Source organism: Eleutherodactylus coqui, chromosome 6, assembly GCF_035609145.1.
Source record: "Eleutherodactylus coqui strain aEleCoq1 chromosome 6, aEleCoq1.hap1, whole genome shotgun sequence".
Classification (NCBI taxonomy): Eukaryota; Metazoa; Chordata; class Amphibia; order Anura; family Eleutherodactylidae; genus Eleutherodactylus; species Eleutherodactylus coqui.
Window position 1 is genome coordinate 150421427 of NC_089842.1, and position 23450 is coordinate 150444876.

General features: G+C 40.6%; 1 protein-coding gene across 7 annotated transcripts in view; it reads left to right on the forward strand.

The window, feature by feature from the left end:
* EVL (Enah/Vasp-like) overlaps nucleotides 1-23450 on the forward strand; it is a 136249-nt gene that overhangs the window by 82890 nt on the left and 29909 nt on the right. For all 7 annotated transcript variants that reach the window (XM_066607970.1, XM_066607967.1, XM_066607972.1 and 4 more), the window contains exons 3-5: nucleotides 360-537; nucleotides 16582-16654; nucleotides 21340-21398. In XM_066607970.1, coding sequence (XP_066464067.1) covers nucleotides 360-537; nucleotides 16582-16654; nucleotides 21340-21398 — 310 coding nt within the window. The remainder of the gene's footprint in view (nucleotides 1-359; nucleotides 538-16581; nucleotides 16655-21339; nucleotides 21399-23450) is intronic.

Here is a 23450-nt window from a genome sequence, read left to right on the forward strand (position 1 = left end):
AAGAATGATGCAGTTGATGTCAATTACATATATTAGTTATTTTTATGTTCTATGCATTATGATATGAACCTTAATGTTTGCAATACCCCTTGCCTTTAAGTTACACTCCAAATCTAATTGGTTTCGAACTGCAATACTTCATTCCATTCAATCCAGGGTTAATAAAACATGGCTCTTATCTTTCAAAAACAGTAGTCATTGGTAGTATGTGATATTGCAGCTCAGCCACATTCTGAGTTGCAGAATTAAATATACTGGGAGGCCCCTTTAATCGCATCCAAGTTGCAAACTTGTTATTCTGTAACTTTCAGTTGGGATCAGCTGCTTCCATTGTGTAATATCACATTTCTTCCTTGCAGGTAGTTATAAACTATTCACTTGTGAAAGGTCTGAAATATAACCAGGCTACACCAACCTTTCACCAATGGAGGGATGCACGGCAGGTGTATGGCTTGAACTTTGCAAGCAAAGAAGAGGCCACTGCTTTCTCCAATGCCATGCTGTTTGCGCTCAATATCATGAACTCACAAGATGGAGGTAAAATTATGAAAAGTCATTAAAAGTTGCTGTTAAGAAGATCTGCTATGTTATCACAACTTCATTTAGGGTACTTTTAGATGGGGTGACTGTCGGCTATTTCACACAGGAACAATAGTCATTTAGTGAATGGAGGCAGAGCATGCCAGAGAACGTTTCCAGCCACCTGTTTCCATTTACAGTGAACAGGCAGTCGTTCAGAGATGACCGACTTCCTGTTTAGATTGCGTGAGAAGTCACTCATTAGTCGCTTTGTTTCAATGAGATGAAATGAAGCAACTAACGACTACTGAGTAATTTCTCTGTTAGAGCCCATTTTTACATTAAAATTGCTCATTTAAGCTACTTTTTCGGCCTATAGTCAGCCCTTGTAAAAGTACATCGCATGCAATTTTCTTGCTGACAGTTTTATTCAGTCTAAACACAGTCTGAACTCCACATTGCTACATTTACCTGCAGAGATTGTCTAAACTGGATACAATTATACCAAACCCTCAGCTTAGAGAAGTTTTAGATCTGAACAGGGCCCCCCACCCTCTCAAATGTAACTTGAAATCTTTCCATTTGTTGACCACAAGGAAAGGATTATTGCTCAAAATTCGCTCGAAAGCTATTGTTTAAGCGATAATCACTGTGTGTAAATGCTCCCATCTTTCACTCTTCAGCTGAATGATGATTTTTAGGTGAGAATAAAATCCATCATTCAGCCAGGGAGCTGATAGCAGGGACCACATGCTGTGTTCTCCATGGGGGAGTGCTGATTACATTGTATTCAACTTGCAGCCCCATGGCATACAGCTCTGGAGGCTAATTTACATGCAAATGAAGGTAATAAGCTGCTATTGGGCATAAGTGCCTATTAGCTGCTTATTCAAAATGATTGCTTTAAGTGTCATTCTCCCTTTTTTTAAACAAATATTGAGCAATCATCTTTGCGTGTTAATGGGCCTTGGGACACCTTTTTAGGCTGCCTGTCCACAGGCGAGGCGGAATATTGCTAGCAATATTCCGCCGTGGGGGAGCAGGGTGAAGAAATGACATAATCAATCTTATATTGATTGGATCAGTAGTGATATAATGTCACATGTCTCATTGATGTTGATTACATATAAAGTTGTCCTGTTGCTCAGTGTTAGATTTGGTAAATGTCACATAATAAATTCAAGAAGTAATTTATACCCCTACTGGAAATCTGATATGACACATTTTTTATGGCATTATACTGTACATTGTATGGTGTATTTTTGCTTCACCTCCCACCTCTTGTTCAATCTATATCTATGTACTTACTATCTAATCCTCCAGATTTGGGGGGTTTGGGGGGTCATATTGCTATAATGACTGTGTACTGATTTATTCATGGGCTGTATAGCTATTTTTATAAATGTTTTCTATGTATACATTCAAAGAAAATTAATGAGAAAAAAATGATAAAAAATAACTTTAAAAAGTTAATAAATGAAATAAAACATTGAAAAAGCTACAACAAATAAATTGCCCCCCCCCCCCATGGAATAATATAAAAAATTATAAAATGAAAATTCTAAGTAAAAATGAAGTCAAATGTATATAATTTCTTTAGTGTCATACTTTCTCCTTAAATCTCCTCATACCCCTTTCTCTTCAGTATTTTACTCTGACAAGTGACATGTGACGCTGACTACAGGCAGGCAAAGTCTGATCCTGGACAGACAGCTCCCGTTTCAGCCTCCGGAGTCTGCCTGTTCGAATACATATATGGTCTAGCTGGACTCCTGTTAGCTTTTCCTGTTGGCACTTCTATGATTGGACGACTTTCTGTCTAAAATATCCTTAGGAGTCTTTTGGGGGCTTAATTCTTGGCTTCTTTTCAACGGACATTTTCTGCCAGTGTCTGCATTTGTGTACATGGAAATTCTTTATTTTGCCTGAATTGTGATACGAGAAGATATTTATCCTCAATGAGTCATTTGGATTTATTATGGGTCCTGTCTTGTTTCAATGACCATCCTGCATGGTCCCACTTGGCTAATAATTTAGGTAATCAGCTTGGTCACTATTAACCTGACCTGTGAGTATGCTTCAACGTAACCCTTCAATAACTTAATATTACGCAGCATATCTCATGCCTGCTAACCTTCAAATTTAAAAATATCCCAAAGTCTCATTAATTTAATTATCTGTTACTCAACCCAGACGTCGGAGAAATTGTTGCAAAGTGTATGCTAATTTTTATCTGTGCTGAAGATACAGAATAAAACGTGTTAATACTAACTACTAAAAATAAATCTACAGTCAAAATTATGTATTTTAGCTGTTTACGTTTTACTGAACTTTAATGACTTTAATGACTAAAATGACTGTGCTAGGACTCATTCCCATCTGCTTTAGGGCTTTCCGTCTCTCTGTTCCATTTTTGGAACGGAAACACAGAATTAGGCTGGATTCACACGAACGTATATCGGCTTGGTTTTCACGCTGAGCCGATATACGTCGTCCTCAATTGCAGGGGGGGGGGGAGGATGGAAGAGCCAGGAGCAGGAACTGAGCTCCCGTCCCCTCTCTGCCTCCTCTCTACCCCCTCTCCGCTCCTCTGCACTATTTGCAATGAAAGGAGGCGGTACGGGGGCGGGCTAAGTTTTGAGAATTAGCCCCACCCCATCCCGCCTCTCCCTATTGCAAATAGTGCAGAGGGGCGGAGAGGAGGCAGAGAGGGGGCAGGAGCTCAGAGCACTGCTCCTGGCTCTTCCAGCCTCCCCCCCCCCTGCAGAGAGAGACGACATATATCGGCTGGGCGTGAAAACCCAGCCGATATACGTTCGTATGAATCCAGCCTTAAAATGGAAATAAACCTTTCCTTTTTTTCCTATTGATTTAAATGGGTTTTCAGAAACCATTATTTTTCAGTTTTTTAAAGGAACAAACAGTGCTATTTGTAACTCCATGTGTTCGATTCAAAATAACATAATGGAACGGAGCAAACTGAAAGCTTTCCCTTTTTTGAAAACCCATTAAAATCAATAGGGAAAAATAGAAACATTTATTTCCATTTTAATTCATTTTTCCTGTTCCAAAAACAAAGAGACAAAAAGCCATAATGCAGAGAGGAATGGGCCTTTATGGTAAAGTTGAAAGAAATCGCTTTTGCATCTTTTCTGATTCTGTTTGGACTCATGCCTTTTGGGCAGCAAAAATACCTATTCTTGCCATTACAAAATCGCAGAGTTCAGACAGACGCCTGACTGACCCCATTATAGGCCAAAGGGATCAATCAAGATTAGTTGTGATGCGTTTGGAAACGGTTGAGTCATAGCTGCCATGATATTAACAGAAACCGTGATGTTGGTGTGAACAGAGCCTAGTAAATAGAATAATGAATAGGTTAAAAATAACCTTAGAAAACAAAAAGTAATTAGTAAGAGTAAAAATCTATAATAATGCATGCTGTGCTAACAAATAAATGTATAACATAATAAAGGATAATCTAAGAATCTAAATAGATGTTAAATGTGCGATGATTAGAGATGAGCAAGCACCAAAATGCTCGGGTCCTCGTTATTCGAGTCAAGCTTTTCGTAATATTCGAGAGCTCTAATCGAGTGATGAACCCCATTGACTACAATAAGAAACTCAAACATTTTTGTATGTGGGACGCCGGGTGCCGAGCTTTTTTTTCCCCCTGTGTTTGTGTTCTCTCTTTCTCTCTCTCCAGCCACAAACTACCGTTGACGTGCTCAGCGGGGAGGGGTCAAATCTGACACGTCAGCGGTGGGGAGGGGCCTAAACTTGGGCGGGGTCGAACACGGCGTGATGCTCGCTCGAGTAGCGAGCACCATCGAGTATGCTAATACTCGAACGAGCATCAAGCTCAGAATAGTACGTTCGCCCCAATATCTGATAGGTCGGAGTCCACTGCCTGAGACCTATGCCGAGCAACTGATTGAAGGGACAGCGGCACTTGTGCAAGTGTTGCAATATTTACATTGGTACGACGGGCTTAAGCCCCTTTTACACGCAACGATTATCAATTAAACGGCCGAACGACTGAACGAATTGGCAACATTTTTGCATAGAATAACTCGCACCTAATCAGCTTTATTTTCCCTCATAAACTTAAGTAAACTCAGTAGCAGCAGTTTGCTCAGGTGGGCGTGTGTTTATGCAAGGGATTATCTGGCCAGGAGAATTCCATTGTCTTCTCATGGCATGAGTAAACAGTGTACTCATTGTGTATGCAAGGCAAACACAATGAGTATATTCAAGTCGGCAAGTCGCACAAAAGACTGAATGTATTACATTCAAATGAAACCTCTTTAAGCAGCTGAACGATGGTTTTTATGCTGGCTAAAAACCTGTGGCTAACGACAAGTGAACGAATATTGCAGGACTGCCCACATTTAGACCTAACAATTATCGCTTACTTTCGTCCGTTTGAACAAATTTTGAGTGATAATAGTTGCATGTAAAATGGCCTTTACTCTGAACATAGTACTTTTAATAGCAGCCATTCTAAGTACTGCAGCAATGTCCCATTGAAGTAAAAGGTACCTTGCTGCAGTATTAGAACAGCCCTTATAAAATCACAGCGTTCTGAACAAAAGCTGCTTGCAGGTAGCCGACTGCCAAGGGTCAATTTTTAACAGCCAGATAACCCATGTCATAAAAACAATAAAAGTTAAACATGTAATCTACAGTATGTAACCCAATTAAGGCCTCATTACACAAGCGTTTAACGACTCCATACCACCTCCATAATACAAGACTTTATGGTCTATGAGGCCCTGCTGAATGCCTTTCATGCCATACAGAGGCTTTTTCTGACAGACTCTATATGAATCTGACAGAACAAAAAAATGTGCCATGCTCCATTTGATGCCATATTATGGAAGCATGAAGAAGCATTGCTTCTAGGGGAAAATAACTTTGTAATGCAGCACCATATGGAAGCACTACACAGCGGCACACGCATAAGAAGCTGTAGGGACTCTACCGACTCTATGCACATCACTGCCTAAATCAGAGAAAAACACTAGATAATGTATCTATTTAACCTACAAACGTGCACTGTTAACGATCCATAGAGATAAATGCTATGCAGATGACACAAGGCGGCTTCATAACCGTTACATAATAGACATGAAATGAAGTTTTTGATTAAATATGACCTGAAGTGTTGTACACACCGGAGCGTTAAGGCGTAAGCGGGTGCTAAAAATATTTCCTAATAAGCTGTGTAAAACAGAAATAGATGGTTGTATTCTCTAGAAGAGAATCCCCTTTTTATTGCAGGCGTAGCAAAAAAAAGGGAAATTCTCTTCAGTATTCTACAGGAAGAGATTCAGACGTTATTGGATAATTTACATCAACAGGACAGGTTGACGTTTTCATTGTACTCTGTGCAGTTCAGTTTTGTTGCTCCTTTATGTAGATAACCAAATACATGAATTTCATAGTTTTCACTGCAGGGGGTTCCAACTAAGTATCCAGTGTTTCTAAGATGTAAAATGAAGCTACTTTGCAAGTAGTCTTGATTAAAAACCTCCTACCAATTTGTGTATACTGCACCAATGAAGACCTATGTATCTCCATGGTTACAAAGAGACCTGTGCCGTCGGTATGCCAAACCTCCGGCTCCTCAATTTTTCCAGACTCCGACTCCTTCATGTATGACTTGAGTTTATTAAGTGATAAATTTACTGTATTAAAATGGTAACATCAGGATTTTTTAGGAAGAAGCAGCATGTTGATAATGTAATGGAGAGGAAAGGCAATGGCTGATTTTCTAATGCTGCTTCCGAATACCAGTTATCAATGTTTTTGATAAATAGGTGCTTAGATAGATAGAACATAGGACATTTATAGGACATTTCAATTTTTTTATAAGACAGAATCTGAGTAGAGTTGAGCGAACGTACTCTTCCGAGCTTGATGCTTGTTCGAGTATTAGCATACTCGATGGTGCTCGCTACTTGAGCGAGCATCACAACGCGTTCAACCCCGCCCCTGTTTTGGCCCCTCCCCGTCGCTGACATCTCAGATTTGACCCCTCCTCGCTGCGCACGTCAATGGTAGTTTGTAGCTGGCTTGGCGGGGAGAGAGAGAGAGAGAACAAGAATGAGAGAACACAAGAGAACACAGAAAAAAAAAAAGAAGAGCTCGGCAACCGGCGGGTGCCATACAAAAATGCTCGAGTCTCCTATTAAAGTCAATGGGGTTCATTACTTGAGTAGAGCTCTCGAATTTTACGAAAAGCTTGATCGAATAACGAGGACCCGAGCATTTTGGTGCTCGCTCATCACTAAATCTGAGTCAGTATATTTCTGCCGACTCCAAGTCTACCAAAATGGAGCTTTGGCTCTGACTCCAGAGCTCTGGTTACAAACTACAAACAAGCCCTGTGGGTACTCTCATCATACAGTCAGGTAATACTTTGCGGCAGGCTTAGGGAAATCCTTCACCCTCCTGACCTGGGACATTAGCCACTGGGGTTTCTTATGCCACAGGGTCTTACAGTACCTCTGTAGTAGAAGTGGGTGCAACATGCAGCTGTTCTATTCGGGCACAAGTCTGGTGGGATACCAGAAGGATTTAGAAAAGTTAATGATTACTGGCGACAAACTCACGGTTATTCCACGTTGCTGACTAACTGGAACAGGCTTTATTGCAAACACAGCTACAATCAATGGTAGTTACTCTCTCTACAGCAATATGGTCTCTGAGTGTCTGACTTGGCACTCAACCAGAGGCGTATCTAGAGGCTCTTGGGCTGCGATGCAGGATCTGTAACAAGGCCCTATACCTACCATGTACTGTTTATAATACTGGTGTCTTCTTATGTGATGGAGGGGCCTTTGGGCCACCTAATGCTCCAGGGCTACCCTTGCACCCCCTATAGGTACGCCCCTGCACTCAACACCTAACCTCTAGAACAAAGGTGGGTATACTCCTGGTGGAAAGGCACAGGGGAAAACAGGTACCCCAGCAGCTCATTGAACCTTCTGAACAACTTCTGTGATCAGTGTACACTCCCGATAGTGCGCTTCTGCTTCGTAGCCCGCAAGGCTGGCAGCTCTCAACTTCTATGCAGTAATCATGAGGACTCTCTCACTAACTTCACCTAAATTGCACCACTACCGATCTGGTTTACCTCATACCTAACCATCACTTAAAGGAACATCACACCGTTATGGAACAGTGACAAACAATATTAAACAGTAAAACTTTAAAATACGAGGGGAGTACAGTACACCCTATTACAACGTCCCTTTCTCCATCCCCTTTTCTTAATAACCTATAGGCAGTGTGAGGAAGCAGGAATGGCAAGGGCTTATGTACCAATGTGGGTTCTCATATGGCTGCTATTTGGTTTTTAGTGCTTGATCCTATTCCCTTTGTCACAGGTTATTAATAATATGTGTTGGATTTGCCCCCAATCAATAGAAACTGAGTTATTTGTTATTGGGGATTAGAAAATGGCTAAAATGGACATGAAAAGGGTGTTGTTGGAAAACCATTGCACCTTTCTGTGCTGGGTGGCAAAACCCAGCACCATAAAGAAGGGGCCCAGTTTGATCTTTTCTCTCCTGGCCCCTGTCTTCTGTACACCACTGGGGAATGGTCTATCACATGACTGCAGGAACACACTTCACACAAGTTTACTGGTTGTAGTATATAGAAAATGTATATAGAAAATGATAATTTTTCCTCTTCATTACCATGAAGACACACAGATCTGCATTGGAGCTGTATACACAAAATAGTAGTTTTTTTTTTGTTTTTTTTAAATCAAGGCAACATGCGAAGTTCCTTTATTTTTTTATTTTTTTTGTAGTTTCAATGCACTGGAGCTATAAAAACTATCTCCAAATCAAATGTTTTTGCAACCACAGGGTAACATGTTTTTTTTTGTTGTTCCTAATTTGCTTCCAGCAATGATTGCAAAGCGGGAAAACTCCAAGAAAGTCTTAATTTAGTTTGCTGAATATTGTGTTTTAACTCCTGCTGTCACGTGCCATGGTTTTGTCGTGGGACCATAAAGACCTATTTTTAACAGACTATTTAATTAACAATCCATTGAGCAGTTTCAGTAAGAGGATCTCTTGGCTGGCATTTTCATTGTCCATGCTCCTTTGTCTAGTGTTCCGGATACTTCCCCAGAGACCACATTCGCTCTCCAGAAGACTGGATAATGATGGATAAAAGTTATTGCAGACTTTCTCATTTGTTAATTCAGTCTTAGTACATTTTTTGCACATTAGAGTAAAATGCGATTAATGTAGCACCCCATAATCTGTTTATCCAGCTAAAGTAGTCCTAATGCCAGATTAGCAAGAATCATTCCTATTGGCTGACAATATTGGGGTTTGGCCTGGATATATAAAGTACAGGACTGTTGGTTAAGTGACAGAAGCATCAGTGTAAATGATGGTAATTTATGGTTAGGGGTGTGGATATTTTTTTAAAAATGTGAAAACTCTAAATTTCAGTTTTATATACTGATAGGGCAGTTGGCACAAAAGTGGGCACATCAAAAATTTGCTAACCTTTAGAGCCAACATTATTAAATCAGCAGACCCTACCTCACTGTACTTCAACTTTACCATGCCATCTGAAATTTCTTCATCATACCAGAATACTATCTCATATCATGGAGCCCACTTCATTATACCAGCAGAACCTTATTATATCATCTAAACCCAACATCATCATTCCATCAGAAATTGCTTCATCATACCAGAACCCCATCTTAACATATAAGGAGAACCAGCCGTATGATATCCCTGACCTATCATGTGCAGAGACCTAAGGAATGGCTCTTTCTTTGAAGTCTAAAGGTGTTGCTGGCTCTGTTGTCTCCATACCTCTAAAGACTTAACTATAGAAGGCTTTAGAGGTATGGAGACAACAGAGCATGCAGTCCCAATTTTGCAGGGAAGAAAAGAGGGACAGGCAAGGTGACGTGTGAAGCACGCCACGGTAACTTTTCCAAGCCCTGCTCCTGACCAGTCACTGCCCCTGGCAACATCCAGTCTCCACCCCCGACCACGCCAAATCTATCAGGACGAAGGGCTTTTAGGGGTAGGACTCAAAATTTTAACAACATGTTCCCTATCTGGGTGATTAAATTATGCATGTGAAATGCCCATGATGCAGCAGGCTATAGAAAATTATCCCTAAACTAATAGTTCAATAAAAAATTACAATACTCCAAATATATGTTATTGTAATAATTAATAGTAGAACAGTTTATTACATAAATACAGCACCAGAACCAACATCATAACATAAACACAGCAACAGAACCAGGCTCAGTACATAAATACAGCACCAGAACCAACTTCATAACATACGTACAGCAACAGAACCAACCTCAGTACATAAATACAGCACCTGAACTAACATCATAACATACGTACAGCAACAGAACCAGGCTCCGTACATAAATACAGCACTAGAACCAACACCATAACATAAGTACAGCAACAGAACCAGCCTCAGTACATAAATACAGCACCATAACCAACATCATAACATGAGTACAGCAACAGAACCAGGCTCCGTACATAAATACAGCACCATAACCAACATCATAACATGAGTACAGCAACAGAACCAACCTCAGTACATAAATACAGCACCTGAACTAACATCATAACATACGTACAGCAACAGAACCAGGCTCAGTACATAAATACAGCATCATAACCAACATCATAACATGAGTACAGCAACAGAACCAGGCTCCGTACATAAATACAGCACTAGAACCAAAATAAATAAAGGGATAATTTGTAAAGTGTAATAAGCCGCTGCTATTTAAGTTTATACTTTCTAGTATGAGCTATGTATAGGGGAGTTGCCAGTTCACAAGCAAGAATGCTACTACCCATCATCACTCTACAGATCATACAGTGACTACAGGACTGATCAGAGATAGCCAGTGGCAGAATAAACAACGACATTCTGACATGTGACTCACACGTGACGTCATCTTTAATTAACTTTGTGGTTTTCTTCTCCATTCAGTCCAGATCGACACAACATCTTCTCTTTGTCACAAGTTGTATCTTCAGAGGTTTCCACACAGATGTCTTTAGCTCTTTGCTTTTTCATATCTGTTATCCCTGTATTAAGATAAACTTTTAATAGTGCCATACATGGTTTTCCCTGAATACTGTATAGCCGTGCAACTCACAGTGCCCCATGAGTAATGAATAACAAGCCGCAATGATCCTGTAATAATGATCCACACTGTGCTCCTGTAGTAAATAAAAAGCCATACTGTCCCCCTGCAGTAATAAGTAATTATACTGACCCTCCATATTATTATATAGCCATACTGTCATCCTCCTAATAATAGGATATAGCCATAATGGACCCCTGAAGTAATAAATAGCTTCAGTGTCCCCGCTGTAGTAATATATAGCCATACTTTCCTCCTGTAGGCATATACTGCCATAGTGCCTCCCTGTCGTAGTAAATCGCCATAGTGCCCCCTGTAGTAGTAAATAGCCATAATCCCCCTGTAATAATAAATAGCTATAATGTCCCTGTGTAGTAATAAATAGCCATACTGTGGTAATAATTAGCCATAATGTCCCCTTGTAGTAATATATAGCAATATTGCCTTTTGTAGTAATAAATAGCCATATTGTCCCTCTGTAGTAATAAATAGTCATAGCTTGTAGCAACATATAGCTGAGAGTGATGAAAGGCTCATGCTTTGCGCATGTACATGCAGGGATGTAGCAAGAAGGAGCAGGCTATATTCTCCCACTGTAATTTCTTCTGTTAAAGGGGTATTCCAGGACATTTACATTTGTTTTTCTTTTGATTTCTGCCAATCAGTTGATTCCTGGAGCCGCTGTCATTTAGATCAGCACAGGAAGCAGAAAGCACTGACTGTAATGCAGTGGCTTTGGTTGGTAATGCAAGTGCAGCTTCTATTAAATTCAGAGGGAGCTGCACCTGTAGTACCAATTTGGCCACTGTGCTACAGTCAGCATGATCTATTTTCTGCGGTGACTACCGTGACAGCAGCTCAAGAAATCAGCTGATCGGCAAGGATCCCAAGCGGTGGATCCCTGCTGATCATCTATTGATGACCTGTCAGTCATCAATATGAAAAAATAAAGTTACAGAATACCCCTTTTACAGAGAAAAATACAAAGGGAGACTATAGGAAGTAAAATTAAAAGTCCCAGCGTGCCCATGCTATTATATAATATAATAACACATTACATGGAGGAAGTATATAAGAACTGCAACTCCCAACACACCTAGGCTATTATAATGAGAAGGAGAGAACTACAACTCCCAGTATTTCCCCCTTGCTTTAAGATATCACCCAAAAATCCAATGACCTTTAGTCTTCCCTGCTGAACTCTGTCCCCTCGTCACATAATCAAAGCACACTCTTCACAGCACACCACAGGTGGGATGCTGCCTGGGACCACCGGACAGCGTCCCACATCAGTTCTATCCTGCAGAATCTGGCACAGTTTGGAGGTCTGGCTGTAGTGTGATGCAGCGAGGCACCCAGGAACGTTTGAATTTCAGCAGCACAACTAAGGGGTAATGTGTATACAGATGACCATTGATCTAAATATGAGTTACATGCAGATTGTTAAAAGACACTTGTGTACAGGTCTGCCCCCTAGTGGTGACAAAATGCTGCTGTGACTTTTAAAAGTATGTGTATGGAAGGAAAGAACGGAGGAACGGTTGTGCTATCGCTTATGTTTTTCTATTTTTTTTAATGACAGGACACAGAGAATTTCGCCATTATATCCATAACTTTATTCAGCATGTTCAACTTTTTTTAAATTTATTACCCCATTACAGTAGTGATGGACTCTGCACTAAAACAATGGCATTGTTTATACACATTGCAAGTAGCAGTAATTAATTATCCCTCAGTGTAGATGTATTACAACAAAACAGATGTACAATAGCTCTGAATGAGTGCGGGATAAAAAAAAAAAAAACTTCCATCAAATAATAATAGCTGAAAAGGAAGAAAAGGAGCCGTGTTGGAATATTAAATTATCCCAAAAGATAAGAGGCTACAGGAAGAATGAAGAGGAGACAGATGGAAAATTTAGACAATTAATATTTAATTTAGAAAATTCTGTATTTCCGAAGCTGATACCTTATGCTTGGTTAAACAGTTGATGTTCTGATATCAGTTGGATATGTTTTTTAATTCAAATTCTTTTTTTTCAAAAATCTTGCCCCCTCCTCAGTTTATATATATTTTTATGGTTTTATTGGTATTTTATTTACTACCCAAAATCCCGAATAGAATTTGTGTTAAAATATTTAAGCAGAGATGCCGTCCTGCGCTGTAGTGAAGGATATGGTTACACCGGTTGTAACCTGGCACTTTATGGGAGGGCAGGTAAGGCAGGAGAATGAATAGAATCCATTGAACATTGCTCAAAGGCCCTGTATAGCATGGTCAGCAAGGAATGGGTCCTTCATTGCTTCTGTCTGTGCCACTGCGACTGCTTCGTCCTTTGCAGAATGTCTTGTAGGTGACGTTTTTGGGTTTTTTATTTGCTTTTTTTTTCTCTTTGCTTTGACCTTTTACTATATTGTTGTGTTGAATTATTAGTGTTTTTATGTTTGTTGTTTTTGCTGTGCTATATATAATTCTATTACTTTGTGTAACTTGTTGAGGTTATGGTTATTTAGAGATGATTCTTCATCAACAACTATTATTACTATGTAATGTTGATCATACTTTTCTATGTTGTCACTTTAAGTCATTTGTAACTTTAATGGATTCATAACAATGAAACATTGTACATTTCGTATTTTCCAAATTAAATGTAAGGCAGAGGGCTGATGCTCAGTAGGTCATCTGTGCCATCAATCGGTCATACAGCACCCTGAAAGATTTCCTCCTTCCGATGCTGCAGAGTCCAGAGATCGCCTGCCCCTCCTAATGGAACAAACCAATGATTTAATAAAGCAGTATCATTAGAAGTTTGACCTGAAGTAGACATGCATGTGGTTTAGGATTTTATGTATAGATGGACTTATTTGGTTTTGTATGGTGCTGGCAGCTTTACATAGTATAGTAGTTATAAGGGAAATGTAAGACATACGTCTAGAACATCCAACACATGCCGCAAACACTGTGAGCAGCATGCTTTGTGTCTTACCTGTGAGCAGTAGTAGACGGTAAATGGATATACATACACACCTGCAAACATGGACTTAAATACACTGACACATGCACATAGCTATAGAAATACATACATATGTACAGATGTAGCAAAGTTTAACTGGTTAGGAATGGTTAGCAAGCATGGCTGCTGCAGCTTCCACAGATGGCATCAGAGGAATAGCACTATTAGAGATAATTTGCCGTCACTCGAGCTTCTGAGGATCGTCAGCACATTGGAGATGAAGCTCCATATTTCGGAAATGAGATATTTTGCAGGGAGAAAGTAGGAGGACTACTGTAGAGGTTTATGAGCCGTAACCAAAATAAATACTGTGTGTTATGTTCTGCACTCTGTATTCTTGTTAAATCGGACTGATATTAAAGTATTGCATATATTGCTTAGAAGGTATTCCTACATTGTAGTTAATAGTAGGTTTTATCTAGATATTCGAAGTTGAAAATTCAATTGCTGACTCATTAGTACTCTATTGTTTAGCCTGATCTTTGTGTATATTTTTGTTACTCCATCTGCTGCATCTTATCCTGAGACTTGCACTGCCATACCTTGACTCATGACACACACACAGAAAGACGTGCACTCACAGCCTTCTGAAAAGAACCACACTTTGCTGTGCGCACAGGACTAGAATATTAATGTTCTATCCTGAGGATAAGTTAATAATATTTGAATCAATATCTGATCTGTGGGGGTCCGCTATTTGGCACCCCTGCCAATCAGCTCATTGAAGAGACCGCAGAACTTGGGTGACTGTCGCTGTCTCTTCTCTGTGACATCACGTTCATTGGTCACATGACCTGAAAGCAGCAGGTGAATGGGACTGAGCTGCAATACCAGATACAGCCACTTTGAAATGTTCAGTGCTGTGCTTAGTATGCAGTGAAGGGACAGCAGCGCTCACCTGAGTGCCGCGACCACTTCAGACAGCTGAGTAGAGAGAGATCAGGGTGACAGACTCCTACAAATCTGATATCGATGACTTGTCCTGGGAAGACGTCATCAGCATTGAAGTCCTGGAAGACCCCCTTTAATTATGATAACTTGCTGCAGAACCACAAACTAAGTTATGGTGCTTATAGTTTTACTTATGAAAAGTATTCGACCATTCCCCAGAGGGGTACATTAGGCATCATTTGGGCATGGCACACATATACCCCTTGCATTTATCCTTTGGAATGTGTGGTACATGACTAATATAGGATTTAGAATGATTAATTTAATATAATTCCTTTGTAGAAGACTGTGAGAAGAAGCACAATTTCATAGCAGATTTTGTGTCTGGTGATTAGCTATAAGATGCTAGGCTAACTAGGGCATCTGCTTTATATTCAGCCACTACAGCAGAATGGCTGCTACTCTGCTGAGTATATGATAACATGTTTATGTCTTATAGAAATACATGAGTATCTGTCTCCATCATAAAGGATTATTTGCATATCTGCTCAGAGCAGGGGGATTATGGAAATATCACGGAAAAGAGAGATGAAAATGTGCAAAATTATCCAGTTTGTCAGCTTCCGACTGATAGTTAATAAGTGACTTATATGAAATTCCTTAAATAGGTTATCTGCTTAAAGGGGTATTCCATGACTTTTACTATTCATGGACATATCTTCAGGATAGGTCATCAATAGTTGATTGGCAGGGTCTACTCCGGATCCCTGCCGATCAGCTGATCCTTTGGTCAGTGCAGCAGGGCTGAACGTCCGTGTCGTTAGTTAGAGCTGGAAGTGAAATAGACAGCTTCCCTCCCATTCAATTGAATAGAAGCAATGTCTATTACACTTCTGTTACAGCTGGAAGTATAATGGAAGGCATAGCCTCCATTGATTTCAATGTAGGTGAACCCGTCTATTACACTTACATCTGATGCGGACATCTGGCCCTGCTGCACTGACAGCAGGTTGGAGGATCAGCTGAGGATTCCAAGTGGCGGGTTCCTGCCAATCAACTACTGACGACCTATCCTGTGGAGTCTCGGAATTCCCCTTTTTAAAGGGGTTGTCCACAACTTTAGTAAAGAAATACCAGGAACTTGTGAAATTAAAAAAAAGACATGCCTGAAGTAAACATTCCATTGCTTTAACCAACAGGGGTAAATTGCAACTCCATGTACACCATATAGCTGCAGTGTAGTGTCATTCATATTGACATCAGGTGACCACATCATCCAGTGGCTTTAACATCTCTAGATTCATTGGACAAAAATCCCAATCATCCATTTGATTGCCTTGTGAAACAGATCTAAAAGAGGGCAGGACCTATGCAAATTCTGGGAATCTGTGTGGCAATTCTTAAAGGGTTATTCCGCAAATTGACTTTTAACAACTATCCACAGGATAGGTGATCAAAGCCTGATCAGTAGAGGGCCTCACTTCTGAGACCTCCACCGATCCTGAGAAGAAGGGTCCTGCACCCTCTTGTCCTCCTAAATGCAGGCTCACTGCATTCTCCAACATGAGGAGTAGACTGAACGGAGCTGCAGTCAGACATGCACTTTGCCACTCCATTCATCTTCACTGGGACTGCTGGAGACACATGAGCGCTTGCGTTTGTCTATTTTCTTCAGTCCCACTGAAATGAATGGAGTGGCACAGTGCAAGTTGGGCCACCGCTCCATTCAATCTCCTCCTCACTGCAGGGGCTGCAGTGAGCCCACAGTAAGGAGGAGGGGTGGATATGGGACTCCTGTTCTCAGGATCAGTAGGAGTCTTAGTGGTGAGACCCCCACCAATTAGACTTTTATCACCTATTGTGTGAATAGGCGCTAAAAGTAGATTTTGGGAATACCCCTTTTAGACAGATGAGGGTAAGAGCTTAAAATGGCCCATTACAATTTAACTATATCTTTTTCCTATTTTGTTTTCTTCAGGTCCTGCAGCTCAGCGCCAAGTCCCGAGCATCCAGAATGGACCCTCACCGGATGAAATGGAGATTCAGAGAAGGTGAGATGGGAGATTGCTGGTCAAAGGTGTAAACTCCTAGTCCACAGTACAAAATCTGTAAAGGCCACTCAGGCACCAGGACCTGGGTACAACTACTTCCTCTGTTCCACATACAGATACGCCTAGTTCAGATTATCACACAACGTCCTGTTTGGCTTGTTGTTCATTGTGTTAAAAAAAAAAATTCTGCTCCTACATTGCTACTTGTATTGTACTCCAGAGCCGCATTCACTATTCTGCAGTCTTTAGATTTGAAATCTTCCTACTGGCTCAATGTCTGCACAGAGGTTCGTTTTGTCTGACAACTAGTTTGCTGACAGACCCCAGTAGCACTGAACAGAATTGTGAATTCAGCTCTGCAGTTTTAAGCTCTCTTGGGAGTCTCCATCACAGATTCCAACAAACCTGCCAAAAAAAGTACATCTTGTGGTCCTATTTTGCTCAGGAAAATAATGGACAAAAATTCAAAGGGGTCCTTTGGGGACTGTTGGTGTCCATCATGTTGACAGACTCAGCACTCCACCATTTTCATTTTCTAATCCTATGACAAGAACGGATAGAGTTTGACAACACAGATGTGAATACTTAAGCATGCCGTACACTTCAGATAGCTCTGGCTTGACCATCGGCTATTTCTCCTGACCCCCACATACACATGCACAGTTGGCTTTGCCAAGCATGCATGTGTTCTCAATAGGAAGAAGGGAATAAGCAGCTGTCAGATTCTTCTTGCAATGACTTATTTCCCTAAAACAAGAGGATCAGGCATGTTAAAATCCAACTAACAGACCTTTATTTTCCCCACATCTACACTATATACACTATCCTACCAAAAGTAATTGTACACCTGAGGCAGACTAATTGTGTTCATATTTAATACTTAGTGGGACCTCCTTTGGTCCTAATGACATCAGATACTCTTCATGGCATACTTTCTACCAACGTTTGATACACTTCAGCTTGTATTTCCCTCCATTCATCCTGAAAACATCTGGCGAGTTCTCTCAAAGATGGTGAACTCTGTTTATATTTCCTGACCAAACATTCCAGTTCATCCCAAAGATGTTCCATAAAGTTCGAGTCGTGACTCTGTACAGGCCAGTCCAATTGTGGAGCATCCATATCCTCACACCAATGTAAAACAGCGTTAGATTTGTGACAAGATGCGTTGTCTTCTTGGAAGCATTATTGACCATTCCTATAGTATTTCCACATCGTTGGCAGAACATTATTGTCTAGAATGTCAGGGTACACCTCCGTGTTCATGGCACTTACCACTAGGCATCTTCCATACCCAGCCAATCAAAAGAAAAAAACTTGTATCACGCCAAAATCTAAAGCAACAACTTTATTTGACTTTTTAATCTATTTTTATTTCTGTTTTCACCACTGCTTTGTCCTTTTTAGTAAAAAGTTTTTGACTTCATTAAAGATTTCGTTTTATATTCTCATGGGATACAGTTTTTTTTTCTTTTGGTTGGTTGTTGTCTTATGTGTGGCCATCATTATGGTTATGTACATTTGATGTCCCGCTGGTATATTGGTCTCATCCTCCACACCCCAGTACATCCATCTGATCTGAAGATGAAGTAACGTGATTCATCACTCCATAGAACATTCTTTCATTGCTCAACTGTCCAATGACGATACTCCTTGCACCATTGCAGATGAGCCAATGCATCTCCTTTTAGAGAACTAGACAAAGATTTGCAGGATGAATGGAGGGAAATACTAGCTGAAGTGTATTACATGTTAACAGAAAGTATGTGACTGAGAGAATCTGATGTCATTGGGGCTAAAGGAGGCCCCACTAAGTATTGATATTTGTTAATAAATACTACTTTTGATTCTTGCTCAGCTGTCAAATCACTTTTGGTAGAATAGTGTATATAGCCAGCTTTATACAAAATGTAACACAGAATCAATACAAGTTCTGTTTTTGAGATGTTGCTGCATCCATTTAGGCTTGTAATTGCTTGGAGTGGCAATACCATACACTGCCTTGAGGGGTGCTGTTTCTGGGGGGGATGAGTCCAGAACTAATAGACATAATTTACCAGTGAAATGGGTAATTGGTGTGCATTAATTGCAGCGTCTAGATGAAGCTAAATGGAAATGCTCCTGCAGAGGAGAGATGTAGCGGGGGGGGGGGGGGGGGGGGGGAGAATTGACAGCTGATAAAAAAGAGCTGTGTCTGCAGACTGTGACTGGAGATGAACAGATGTTAGTCGCTGAGCTATTATAGTGTTTCCCAAGGAGACATTAACCACTTCCTGACAGAACACAAAGGGAGTATAAGTTTTTATACACGGTCTTCCAATTTATCAAGTAAGGATCATAATGGTAAATCCTCTTCCACTTGGCTCAGGCTTTAACCCTTTCCAATCCACTGTCTGATGTCTAAAGACATTCTGATTGAAGGCTGTACAGCTCCAATGTCAGAAGACATCCGGCAGGGTATTCTTACTGTATGTTACTGGCCAGTCTGTTGTCGGGGCCTCTCCAGCATGTCCCATACCGCAGTACTGGCTCTAGCCAGCAGATGGTGCTATTGTATAATGGCAGAAAAAGAAAACCCCCTAGGAACCCCTGAATCCAAAATTGGATTGCAAAGGGTTAAATATGTGATATGACCCATATCCTACAGGTGTACTAGTGCAAATTACTGACACCATACACTAGTGTCCAACCCTTGGCTCTCCAACTGTTCGGAAACTAAACTCTCAGCATACCATGACAACCAGAGAACACTGGGAGTTGTAGTATTGCAACAGCTGGAGAGCCAAAACTTGGAGACCATTGCTTTGCATGTATATCCTTTGTATGTAGTACAAGTAAATGTCTTGATGCAAGCATGAAAGACTCCAGATCCTGCCCTTTACCAGTGTCTGGAGCAGGGAGACTCAAGTTATGTCAGCCAATGCTGGGAAAAAATTACTGTGTGACCATGTAGTATATGGTTGCACCAAGTCTACTAGAGCAGAAGCCACTTCTCCCATTTATGCAGTTCATATTCTCTAAAAAGGTATATAAACAAGACTGTCCAGGTGAAACAAGCCATTTCAAGCGAACAGGGCTGAGCTGCAATATCGGACACATCTCAAGGACAATAGCCGCACTGTACCCTGAAGAACGACAGAACTTTATTCTAATCTAGGACAGTTAAGAAAAGGTTCTGTTCTGGCATAATGTGGATATAATCACAAACAAAAACTGGTGATACGTTCGCCTTAAAATAAATGACATGCTCTCAGGAAGCCGGATGACAAAATGGGTTTTAACACGTTCAAATTTAGACTCTTCTGTAACTTAACTATGTGTTTATTCCACCTACATGCACAGTTTTCCATAAACAAGGCTTAAAAGAACATTTGGCAGAATAGAAGGTCATCTAAAAGGATTTAAAGGGGACAGGTCTACCCTTAGCACTTCTTTTTAAAGATTTATTTCAAACTCAAATGAAAAATGATTTGAGCTTCCCCACCTGCCTTCGTTATGTTGCATGTATTAACGAAGACTGAGTTCACACTGTTTCTGCATCCAGCCTTTCAGTCTCTATCACTCTATCATGGAAAATGGCTTTCAGAAGGAACCCCAAGCAGAACCATAGGCTCTCATTGATCAAATGGAGACCAATAAGATCTCCTTTTGACATGGTTTCCAACATTTGGGCTGGACAGAATAGCATAGGCGACTAGTGCTTTTTCGGCAATTCAGATGGAGCCCCACAACTGTAAGGCTGGACACTCGCTGAATTGGAGTATGAAGCCAACCTATACCTGACATGTCTCCTACAGGCTTAGGCAGGCTAAATGCATCCTATAGCAGTATACAGTATTTCTGCTACATAATGAAGTCACCATAAGCAGATGTGGCTTGACAACTCGATGTTTGTGCCATGCACTGTCAGTAGTCCCAGTACTTGTGGCTCTTGCAAAATTTCAAGTCCCAGCAAGTTTATTTTCCTTCCTTGCACTATTAATTTCAGGGAAAATATCTTTAAAAATTAACTGACAATTATAGGTTAGGGCTCGTTAACATCAGCATAGGAGGCTGCTTTCCTTTGTCACCGATTTCTGTGAAAATCCAAGATAAAATAGCGCTATTTCAACCTGGAAAATGCTGGACTGCATAACAGCAGCTGGACAGAACCCATTATAGTCAGATCTTCTAAGATAGTGCCGAACAACAGAAAAAGAAAGCCCCAATGTGAACAAAGCCTAAGTCTATGCTCACATCTGCATTTTCTGTTATGTAGCAGGAAAGGGGAATCCTCTGGTCAAATGAATCGCCCTTTGATGGAACCAAACAGTGCTAAATAGACCTCATTGACTATAATTGTTTTTGTTTGGTCTCCATTAAGCTGTCCAGCATTTTACTGGACTTCATGTAGGACTTTTTCTTCCGGCATTTTGTCCTAGATCTGTGACAGAACCTTCGGACGGAGGTTCCAGACGCGGAGGTGAACATAGCCATATTCTTTATTATATTACCCACCGCTGGTGTCAAAATCCTCTGTTACCTGCAGGATGGATTATCCTAATAAACCTGTGCAGCAGACTGTGAAAGGAGCAGGAGGACATCTAGTGATAGAACTGGGGTACTGCGCACAAGTCATTAAAGCTGTGTTCCTGTGTGATATCTGATACAATATTTATTATTATTATTAATATGTTATTATTCAGGCAATTAATGGAAGCGCAACAGCGACAAGAGACGCTAGAAAGGAGGACATCAACTACAGGCAAGTGTGTTCACTGAACTGTGTGCGCCAACATGTGTATTGAGGCATGCTCTGTGCCTTTACCTGTTAACTGTATGAATAGAATGTTACTGGGGTGATTTCCCTGTAGTCTGCTTGAATACATACCTTTTATAATAATGTGTATTAATAATATACTCTGTATTGAGTAAAACATCAATTCTGCATCTCATCTTGGACGTATGAGTTTGTGGCTGTTAACATCACGTTTTCAATGTACTCTCACCGTATATGTTAAATATACATCAAAAAAGTATACAAATATATGCAATTTTTAGCACCTGTATACTTTTTTCTTTAGCATAAATGTTAAACATATAACCATACATTTCCATATGTTTGTGTCCATTTTTTTCCTTTAAAAAAGTACACGTTTTTGACTTAAGTCTTTTTTTTTTTTTTAAAGAAAATTTTTGTAATTGAACACTGTTTTTCATTTTTTTGTTTTAGGTATTTGAGAACAAAAAAACATAAATGTTAGAGACTTATGGAAGCTTAGGGCTTTACATTTCCATGTTTCTTATTTGCAAAACCATTTATTCCTGTTTAAAAACAAAAAAAAGAGCCCTAATGGAATGGAAATAAACTGAAAGAATTAAATGTTTTTAAAATTAAAATTAACCCTTTCCAATCCACTGTCTGACCTCTGAAGACATTATGATTTCAGGCTGTACAGCTATGATGTTGATAGACATCCATCTGGGTTCTCTTACTGTATATTGCCAGCCTCTCTGCTGTCGGAGTCTATCTAACGTGTCACCTCATGCAGTACTGGCTTTAGCCAGCAGATAGCACCGTTGTATAATGGCAGAAAAAGAGTAAGCCGCCTAGGAAAACCAGGATACGAATTGGATTGGAAAGGGTTAATGGAGGGAAAAAACTGAAACATTATTTTAGTTCTCATTCCTTTTCTCTGCTCATAAACAGAACAGAGAGATGGAATTAGAATTGATAACTGTAACGAAAGCGTGAGCACACCGAGCTATACTGTAAACAAGTAACCTAAAGGTGAAGCATCCGTTTTTTTTGTGGGACAGAAAAGCATGGTATGCTTTGCTTTTCTATCGCACAACATGAAGTACACAAATGTCAGGTAGGTCAGTTGTAGCCCAAAGCGTGCGTTTGAACAATTATAGTCTATGGGAACATCGAGCAATACATTTTGACATCTTTTTTTTGTATGTTCTTCGTGGATGGCTAAAGCGTGATGTCAACAGCCCCTTATATGACGTGAATGTGAGGAGCCTCTTTTTTAGATAAAGTAGCAAAGGCTCTGTTTTGAGTAAATGAGTTGACATAATAATTATTTGTAGGAACAGACACTAACCAGAGATGGCGCTCAGACCCAGTGCAATATGTCCTCATGCGGTTAGAGTTCTACAGGCCACCACTTTTCTGCGTTTCTCTAATATGCATTTATTGTAGCCAGTCCATAGCAAAACACAGATCAAGATCAAATCTGCATAAACAGCTGAGCAGCCTTGCTTCTCTGATTTTGTACAGATTTTATGTTATATTGTAATTTTTCTCAAGTCATATACAGTGTTGCTTTAATAACTCTGCTGGTCGCCATTAAAACCAGATAGGGCTTTAGTGCAAGCTTGCTGACGGACCTAAAGCCGGACGCCTGCACACGAGCAGAAATTCCTCGGCGGGATTTCCCGCGGAATTTCCGCCGCTGGAAGCCTGCATAGGATTGCGTTAACAAACGCAATCCTATGCAGAAGGCCGCGATTTTGCACAGCAAACAAATCGCGGCATGCTCTATTTCTGTGCGGGGCTCTGCGAAACGTCACTGCCCGGCCGCTGGCTCCGGTCTGCACATGCGCAGGCTGCCCGGCAAGCCGGCACATCAAACAGCTAGAGCCGTGGCGCGGGTGAGTACGCGCTGCTCTCTGTAGGTGCTCGGGTTGGGTCCTGCGGCGAGAATTTCTGCCGCTGGAAGCCTGCATAGGATTGCGTTTGTTAACGCAATCCTATGCAGACGGCCGCGATTTTGCACGGCAAACAAATCGCGGCATGCTCTATTTCTGT